The following is an 8,972-nucleotide window of genomic DNA, read 5'->3' on the forward strand; positions in this document are numbered from 1 at the left end:
CGGGGTGGTGGGGTGGGGCGGCGGCGACCAGCGGTGGCGGCGGCGGCTGATGGCGGCGCGGAGAGGCGCGGCGGCGGCGGCGGCTTAGGGTTTTAGGATCGTGCTATGATAGATACCATGTAGATGGACAAGATGTGGGTTGTGCAATCGTGATGTATTGATCGGTGCACCAGGCACGTATATATAAGTACAGAGATGGGGCCACAACCTCAATAGAGATGGACCACAACCTCAACTATACAAAGGAAACAGGAGGTGGGCCCTACACACAAATATACACGTACACAATATACTCAACAGACGCAAATCCCGGCGAGGGAGGGGCTAACCGAACAAGGCCTTAGTGTATCGTGTTGGCTCTTGAAGATGATGTTCGTTTCGAGAGAAGAGTGGAGTTGTTAGCTGTGTGGTTGTGCAGTTCTTACACGTTTTAACTTTGGTGTTAGCCGCTGGTGGGTTTTTTTTCTAGGAAAAGCCGGTGGTGGTTATGTGCGCCCCATGGAAGCTCTTATTCCATGTTAAAATCGTGGAACTGTTGTTATGATACTCATATGGGCTGCCCTATGAAGTTCTCGCTTGCTCAGCTCACTTCCTTGCTCCGCTCGCTTGCTTAATTTTTTTTCCAATTGCTCCACTGCTAGCTTAAAAATGTTTTCATATTTCTATTTGTGGAAGTCCACTAAATAAACAAACTCAAATTTCCATTTTTTTGAGAATTTAAAATATTTTATTTAATAAAGCTCATGAATTTAGAAAATATATGTGGATTTCAAACAATGTTCATGAATTTGGAAAAGGTTCATAAATTTGAAAATGTGCATAGAATTTTAAAAAATAGTGTGCCTTAAAAATATTTATGGATTTTGAAAATTTCCATGAATTCAGAAAGAATTCATGATTTTTTTTAATAGTGTTTTTGTATGTTCGACTTCTAATAAATATTCATGAATTAGCACGTGAAAAAATAAAATGAGAAGAAAAAATATATAAAAAAGCAAGACAAAACAAAAGACAAACTGTTGAGCCCATTAAAAATACGGAAAACAAAGAAAAAAAAGGCAATACCTTCTCAAAGTCAAAAAACTAACTGACATAGTGAAACACACCCTTATAGGTGGGCCCCATAGCGCCCGCCACAACCCCGATGCACTAGAAGGTTCCAAATCTAGAGATCTTATTATCTTAATAGATAGATAGATAGATATGGTCTCTCAAGCAGTGCATGCACCTACTAAACCAAATTTGTGGTATGATGCGAGGAGAGGTAACCTCCAGAAATTAGTTAGGGGTTGCTTGGTTGATAGTCTTTGCCTGCCTTACCAAAATATTGGACGTTGACTGTGCCTTCGGCCCTTGTTTGGATGGACACCAAGTTATTGGCACGCCAGCCCGATGCAGCCCTTTCCCTCTACTTCTATGCCAAACTGCGGGCGATACACGGGCGGCCAAACCGCTCGCCGATATTTTGGCGTGCCCATGATTTGGCTCGGCGGACGTGGGCACGAACCAAACAGCCCCTTAATCCTTAAATAGTAGTAAAGGAACAGATAAAGGTGGTGTAATTACTACATATACATTCGCAGACCTCTCGGGCTGTGTAGATTTTGATATTCTTTTCCTGCAAACTCAAGCAAATTTAAAACGGTTTGACTTAAGTTGAGACTAATAGGACTTATAAATCGGAATGAGCGAGTATGCAAAATTATTATAAGCAACACATGCTCCAAATTAAAATATCGACAAAGGCATTAGGGTTGCAAGCGGCACGACCCTCATGCCCGCTTCATAGTCAAATCGATAAATGAGTTATAACTTTTATTTGGAGTTGGCAAACCTTGTACTAGCGGCGATAAGTGTGTTAAATGTTGAGCTTCATGTGATGCACAAGGCATTTGTTGTTTCCTTCTCAAAGATAGGTTGAATAGCACAGACATGCTGTTGAGTGGTGAGTGGAACTTTTTTGTGGCAGCGCGTCATCCCGGCGATCGTTGATGCGACGCCTAGTGGCAAAGACTGCACTAGCATCGGTGGTGTGTCAGGTGAACCAAACACGTATGGTTAGGGTCATGTGTTGCCGACGAAAGCCAGCTTGAATGTGGTCAGGGCGACGATAGCAACGTCAACAAGCATTGTGACCCCTATTGAGGGCGACGACACTGCAACTCGTCTGTGTCTCCCTGCCCAAGCGCTCCGGGGAAAACCCTTGATCCAGTTTTTCAGATCAGATGATGATGTCACTCTGTGTCGTTTCTCCTCTTGGGGGATCAGTTTGGAGATAACTGGCGGATGGACCCGTGTTTGGTAGCTTGTGCTGCAGTTTTCGCTTCCTGGTCTCTCCGGTGCCCGGATTTGGGTGGATGAGGCATGAAGACGATGCATGACAACAATGAGCGATGATCACTCATTGCGGTGTGACGTGGAAGAGGTGGTGTATAGCGCTAGCGCCAGTGATGCTGATCGGTGGTAAAGATGGCTGAGCCATGGTTGCTCGACTGTGCTGGTGGCGGAAGATCGCGACTATGGTAGGGAGTGACGACTCGATGTGCATTATTCGGGGGCCATTGGCCAACCTAGATTTACCACTGACTTGCATCGGAGGCCGGGGGTCGATGGAGTGTCTCCAATATGAGATTTTGGCGATGACGTCTCCTTTCACCATGCGATCTGCATCACACGTGCGTGGACGGATGTTCCACAAATGGCTCTTGGCAGCTAACTGCTTGTCTAATGCATGCATGATTTCTAGTCGCGTGATCTATGTCCGGACCATTTGCACTTGCATCATTTTTGTGGCATCAAAAATTCCTCAACGAAGATCAATATTGCCAATTTTCCTTTCCTTTCTGTTGAGTATCGTGATTATTAGGAAAGCTAGTATACATAGGATATTATTCTACCTTGTCTTGTACTCCAAGATGATCATGTACTTCTATATATATGCCCATGAGACTCAAGCACTAAAACGAATAACTATTTCACCAAATCCCTCTCTCTCTTCTAACATGGTATCAGTTTCCGGGTTCTAAACCATAGCCGCCATCGATTCCGCATCCGCGCGCCGTCCCTGGGGCGGTCGGCCTCCATGACCGCCGCCGGGGGCCGCGCCGCCCGTACCTAGGGTTCGTCCGTTGGCCGTGTTGGCCGGCTGCCCTAGAGAGTCCTTTTCCCGAGTCCTTGCTCCGGATTTTTTCTCTCTCGTCGGTCGTTTTGATCGGCGTTTATTTTTTGGTTTTCCGATCTAAGATCAGTTTGCGTCGCCCGTCGTCGCCGTCGTCACCCCGTGTCTGTACTCTGACATCGGCACGATCGGCCGGCTACTTCACCGACCCGGCGGCCTCGCGCGACAGGCAGCCCTCAAGGCCGTCGTCCGCGCACCGGCCCGCCCGTCGCCCTGCGTCGGCCGTCACCGCCCTGCTCCGACCGAAACACCTGCATCACCTACACCCGACGGCCTCGCGCCATGTGGCGGTCAATCATAGCCGCCGCTCACGCGTCGGCCCGCCAATCGATCCACACAACCCGCCTTCGTCGCGTCGGCACGGCGGCCCGGTGGTCTACCTCGCCGGCCTCGTCCTCGGCTGCGTCGGGAGGGCCGCGTCAGGCTCGTCGGCTGCCTCAACTCGGGCGCCGCTGCTCCGTTGATCACTCGGGCCTCGCTGCCCGGGCGCCGGCGCTGCTTTGGCAGCCCGGGTGCCGGTGCTGACAAGCTTGTCCGCACGACTTCCCACGCTGTCCGTCGTCGCCGGCCTCATCTCGAACTCCGCCGCCACCCCGCCTCCACCGAGCGGCGTCCCCGACCTCGCGCGCGATCGGCTTGATCACCTGCTCGCCCCCGTGATCCGCCTCATCTACACCGCGCGACCGACCTGACCCGTCGGTTACGCGCGCCTCCGCAGGTCCTGTGAAGATCGTCCCTGAGTTCAGCGTGCCCCTCCACTGATCGAGCAACGGGCTGCCGTTGCATCGCCCCGTCGGGCCGCAGCGCCACCGCCTCGTGGTTCTCCTCGCGGCTGCATCAACTCGCGTGTCGCCACTGTGTCGCCCCTGCAGGACGTAGTGTCGCGATACGCGGTCCCAGCCGCCGAGGCCGTCCCCGCGGTTGCACCAACCCGCGCTCCGCCGTTGCACCGCCCCTTCGGGCCGTCGCGACGCGGCCCGCGGTCTCCGCCGCCGCCCCGAGGTCTTCCTGCCATCGCCCCGACCTGCCCACCGCCGCTGCGTCGCCCCTTCGGGCCGTAGTGCCGCGGCCCGCGGTCCACTCCGCCGTCACCACACGTCGACCTCCCGTGGTACGCGCTATGCCGTCTCCCTTGGCGCGGGAAAGCCACCGTCCGTGCTGGTCTTCGTTGTCAGGGTTTCGCTTACTTCGCGCATCGCCGCCGCGCTCCTAACCTAGTCGCCGCCGCCGCCATCAGGCCGCCGTCGCCGCCGCTACCCCTGTAGTCATCGCAGCCGCCCTTCCACCCCCCTTCGTCTTCGTCCAGCACCATCCCGTCGCCAGCATCGCCGTCATCTACCCCGGCCGCTTCATCTACTCCGACAACCGCGAGCGACATTGGCCCCGTGCCGATTGGCGGCGCAACCGTCGTCGAGTCCTTCTTGCTGGCCTCTCCGACTTCTTCAACATGGCGTACAGCTCATGTAGGTCCCAGTCTACGCATGCCCAGTGCTGGTAACACCGCCGCGTGCCTTCATCCACGACGTGTCCCCGGGCATGGCAAGCCTGGTTGGCGCTTCGTCAACTTTGTCTTCGTCTGTCTACGCATGCCCGGTGCTGACAACACCGACGCGTGCCTTCGTCTACATGTGTTCCCGAGGTTGGCAACCCCGGCGCGACGCGTCGTCAACATCATCTACTTCCTGGCGCACCACTACTTCGACACCACTGCGCCCATGACTAAGTCGGCGCCTCCTTGTGCCTGCGGCTCCACGGCGACTTCCTCGACACCGGCTACCCCACCTCGACATCGACCACGGCATTCTTCGCACGGCTACCTCGACCACGGCTCCACCACCCACGCTCTGGGCTACATCGACAAACGACACAAAGGGTTACCGCCTACTTGAGCAACCTCGTCGGTTTTCACTCCAGCCACGACTCCGCGATGCATCAACCGTTACGACTGTGGGGAGAGGGGGGGGGGTGTCCGTCAGCTTGCCTTCGGATTCTTCTCCAGTCTCACCGTCTGCGTTGCTACCGTTGTGACTGCGGAGGATGTTGAGTATCGTAATTATTAGGAAAGCTAGGATAGCGTAGGATATTATTCTACCTTGCCTTGTACTCCAAAATGATCATGTACTTCTATATATATATGCCCATGAGGCTCAAGCAATAAAACGAACAACTATTTCACCAAATCCCTCTCTCCCTTCTAACACTTCATTTTCTCTCCGCTTAGGTATAAGCTTTGGTCTTGTACAACTCTGTTACTTGCCGGCGTGATTCTTTAAAGTGTGTGCATCCTAATTATGCGGAATTTGAGTGTATGCTTATTGGTGTTTCATATTTCTTGATTCCTTGGTCGAAACTTTTCTTCCATTGCAAATTCGTCAAGTCTTTCTAGAGATATCTCTGCCCCACCACATGGAACTGCCCTGCTCTGCAATTACCCAATGTGTACACACGCAGAAGCAGGTTGACCGACCTAGCTAGTCCACGGCGAGACCAGAGAAGTCTAGCGCCAACCAATGAGGACCTTCCTCGTCACCGTGGACTCGCCGGCCCCGCACCGCACCGCACGCCGTTCGCTTTGGAAAAGCACGAAGAAAAGAGTGAGCCAGAGCGAGACCAGACCACGCCCCCCGCGCCTCGCCAATCCGGCGGCCAAGAGCCCAAGACTGCCAAGCACGGACCTCCTATAAAGAAAGAAGAACGGACCGGAGGAGGAGCCACCCCCGAACCCCGGTGACAGTGATCCCCAGACCTCCCGCTCGGCTCCGCTCCGAACCACGACCTTTCGCCAACATGGCCCGCCTCGGCCTCCGGCGATTTCTGCCGCCGATGCTCCTCCTCGTCCTCTTCGTCGCGGTGGAGGCGGCGGGGAAGGGCGACGGCGGGCTGCGGTTTCGGCGGGAGAACGGCACGTTCAAGGTGCTGCAGGTGGCGGACATGCACTACGCGGACGGGCGGAGCACACAGTGCAGGGACGTGCTGCCCGCGCAGCGCCCCGCCTGCTCCGACCTCAACACCACCGCCTTCCTCTACCGCCTCCTCCGCGCCGAGGACCCCGACCTCGTCGTCTTCACCGGTACGCCACGCCAGTCCACCCACCTACCCACCACTCCAGTAATCGACTCGATGCCACTGCTAGCGTCCTCTCAGTTTTGCATTCAGCAACTTTAGAAACGGTTTACTACTGTACTAATGTTAGAGAAGATTGGTTCAAAATGCATTTGGTTGTGCTATACTGCTAGAAAAGTTTGGTTGAAAATGCATTTGCACTGATGATAATTGTTGCCACCCCCAATGCATTTGGTGTAATGATGATTCATATAGGTAATTTTATTGCCACAATGTTTATTTTTCTGCGAAAAAGGGGAGACCCGGCCTCTGCATCTTCATAGCAGGAGTTTGGACACAATGTTGCAAAAACTAAAAAGTCTTAAAAGAGTGTGGTGTCCAACCAAAAACAAATACGCCTACATGATCCACAATGTTTCTTGGGCAGGTGATAACATTTTTGGCGAGGATTCAACCGATGCGGCCAAGTCGATGGATGCGGCGATCGCTCCGGCCATTGCCATGAAACTTCCCTGGGCTGCTGTGCTCGGCAACCATGACCAAGAGGGTACGCTGTCGCGCGAGGGCGTGATGCGCCACCTTGTAGGCATGAAGAACACCCTTGCACGCTTCAATCCACAAGGAGTAGAAATCGATGGCTACGGAAACTATAATCTGGAGGTTGCAGGGGTTAAAGGAACACTGCTGGCTAACAAATCAGTGCTCAACCTGTATTTTCTTGACAGTGGTGACTATTCTACTGTGCCATCGATTCACGGCTATGGCTGGATCAAGGCTTCACAGGAAGCTTGGTTCAAGCAAACCTCTTCGAGTCTCCAGGTGAATTTGTCACCATCTTGGTGCACTCTGCAATTTTTTATCAATAATTATTCTGTCGACGCAAGGCAAGAAATTTATGCAAATTCAAAATAGATGATAGGTCTGTTAGCAGGCACTGTATTCAGTTCCGAATACAATTGGTCTCAAAATGTTTTGCACGTTAAATATAGAGAGATAAAAGAAGCTGATGGAATGGAAGTAGTTCAAGTACCGCAAGCTAATTTTGTTGGTGCTATGTACATATTTTATGTTAGAAACTAGAATAACAAAAGTTCATATGAAATGCAGCAAAACTATACGGGTGGACAACCCAGACAGAAGGAGCCAGCACCTGGTCTTGCTTACTTCCACATTCCCTTGCCGGAGTTCAACAACTTCACGGCATCAAATTTCACAGGAGTAAAGCAGGAGAATGGTATCAGCTCGGCGTTGATCAACTCCGGCTTCTTTAACACCATGGTGGAAGCTGGAGATGTGAAGGCTGCCTTTGTAGGACATGATCACTTAAACGACTTCTGTGGTAAGCTCGCTGGTATTCAGCTGTGCTATGCTGGTGGCTTCGGTTACCATGCGTATGGGATGGCCGGGTGGTCAAGGAGAGCAAGGGTGGTGTCTGTGCAACTTGAGAAGGCAGCGAGCGGCGAGTGGCAAGGCGTGAAGTCTATCAACACATGGAAGAGGCTTGATGATCAACATCTCACCACAATTGACTCTGAGGTGTTATGGAACAGAAGCTCTAATAGTTGAGGTACTCAACTATGCATGAGCATGGCGCTGCTATTTCTAGCTTGCATAATGAACATATATTTTCGGAACCCACAACTTATCTAAGACTTGCAGGTTGACAGGGAGGCGCCAGAAGAACAATGATGGAAGCGGATCTTGTCTGTTGTTGATGCGCAGCTTATCTTGAAGAGTTTGTAACTACGTGAATGAACACACACCGCATGCCGCATGTATACGCAAAGTTTTCACCATTATTATTTTTCATGTCAAGAAAAAAAATTGGACCATGAATGGATCTAATGTAACGCAGTAAAGATGACACTCTTTGCAATTGAGCTCATATGTCAAATGGAAATGAGAATACCAATGCCAATGCAGCCTTTATTTTTTTCTCATAAGTTTATTACTTGCAAGGTGTTTTGAACTGTAGAGTAGAAGCAAGATAATCCACAAATTATTTGTGTCATGTTGCATGAGACTTGTTACAGATGCTGCGACGATGTTAGGTATATACAAGATTTTACTCCTCTTTCTACCTAGCCTACCCCTTCACATTTAACGCGAATATGCAATGATCAACACCTCCCCCCACGCCCTATGTGGGCGTGGATAAATGATTGAGGTAAATACAGGAACTGAGACTTGAACCCAAGACCTCAACTCTGATACCATGTTAAGATATGCTCCCTCCTTTCCAAAACATTTGTCGTGATTTTAGTTCAAATTTGAACTAAAACCACAACAAATAGTATTTTGGAAGTGGGGGAGTTCCTATCAACCTAGTTGATAGGCACTCCCTCCATTCCAAAACCTGGGAAGCTCTCGGGTTTTTCTTTCAATGAGCAAAGCAGAATATCCAGGGTGCTGCTAGTAAGGATTCTAATAGCCAACATTTTGGCAAAGAGGGTCGTCCTCATGACCCTACATGCCAGCATTGCCTTTGCGCCCTCGAGACCCCTACTCACTTAGCAGATATTGCCCCTTCACCACTGCGATGGGCATGGGGTCACTTCCACTCAGCATGTCTTGAATTTCCCGTCTATTGATGCCTAGTGTGATGCATTCCTCACCGAGGCAGCGAAGAATGAGACGTGTCGGCTAAGCGATCGCTTCCTCTATGTGATTTGGAACGTATGAAAAGAGAGGGACCAAAGGATCTTCAGCGCGAGTTCGCTTTCGGAACGCA

At 51.3% G+C, this 8,972-nt stretch overlaps 1 protein-coding gene across 1 annotated transcript; it reads left to right on the forward strand.

Annotated features, from left to right (window-relative positions):
- Positions 1 to 5,852: 5,852 nt before the first annotated feature.
- On the forward strand, positions 5,853 to 8,184 carry LOC123116647 (probable inactive purple acid phosphatase 29). Its single transcript, XM_044537583.1, has 4 exons — positions 5,853 to 6,248; positions 6,669 to 7,060; positions 7,349 to 7,808; positions 7,901 to 8,184. The coding sequence occupies exons 1-3, from the start codon at positions 5,966 to 5,968 to the stop codon at positions 7,805 to 7,807; spliced, it is 1,134 nt and encodes a 377-aa protein (XP_044393518.1). The 5' UTR covers positions 5,853 to 5,965; the 3' UTR covers position 7,808; positions 7,901 to 8,184.
- The last annotated feature ends 788 nt before the right edge of the window (positions 8,185 to 8,972 follow it).

The sequence above is a fragment of the Triticum aestivum genome, chromosome 5B (assembly GCF_018294505.1).
Source record: "Triticum aestivum cultivar Chinese Spring chromosome 5B, IWGSC CS RefSeq v2.1, whole genome shotgun sequence".
NCBI lineage: Eukaryota > Viridiplantae > Streptophyta > Magnoliopsida > Poales > Poaceae > Triticum > Triticum aestivum.

Coding starts and splice junctions, on each gene's coding strand:
- LOC123116647 (XM_044537583.1), top strand. CDS start 5,966: ATGGCCCGCCTCGGCCTCCGGCGATTTCTGCCGCCGATGCTCCTCCTC. Junction 6,249..6,668: donor CGACCTCGTCGTCTTCACCG/GTACGCCACGCC, acceptor TTTCTTGGGCAG/GTGATAACATTTTTGGCGAG. Junction 7,061..7,348: donor AAACCTCTTCGAGTCTCCAG/GTGAATTTGTCA, acceptor TATGAAATGCAG/CAAAACTATACGGGTGGACA.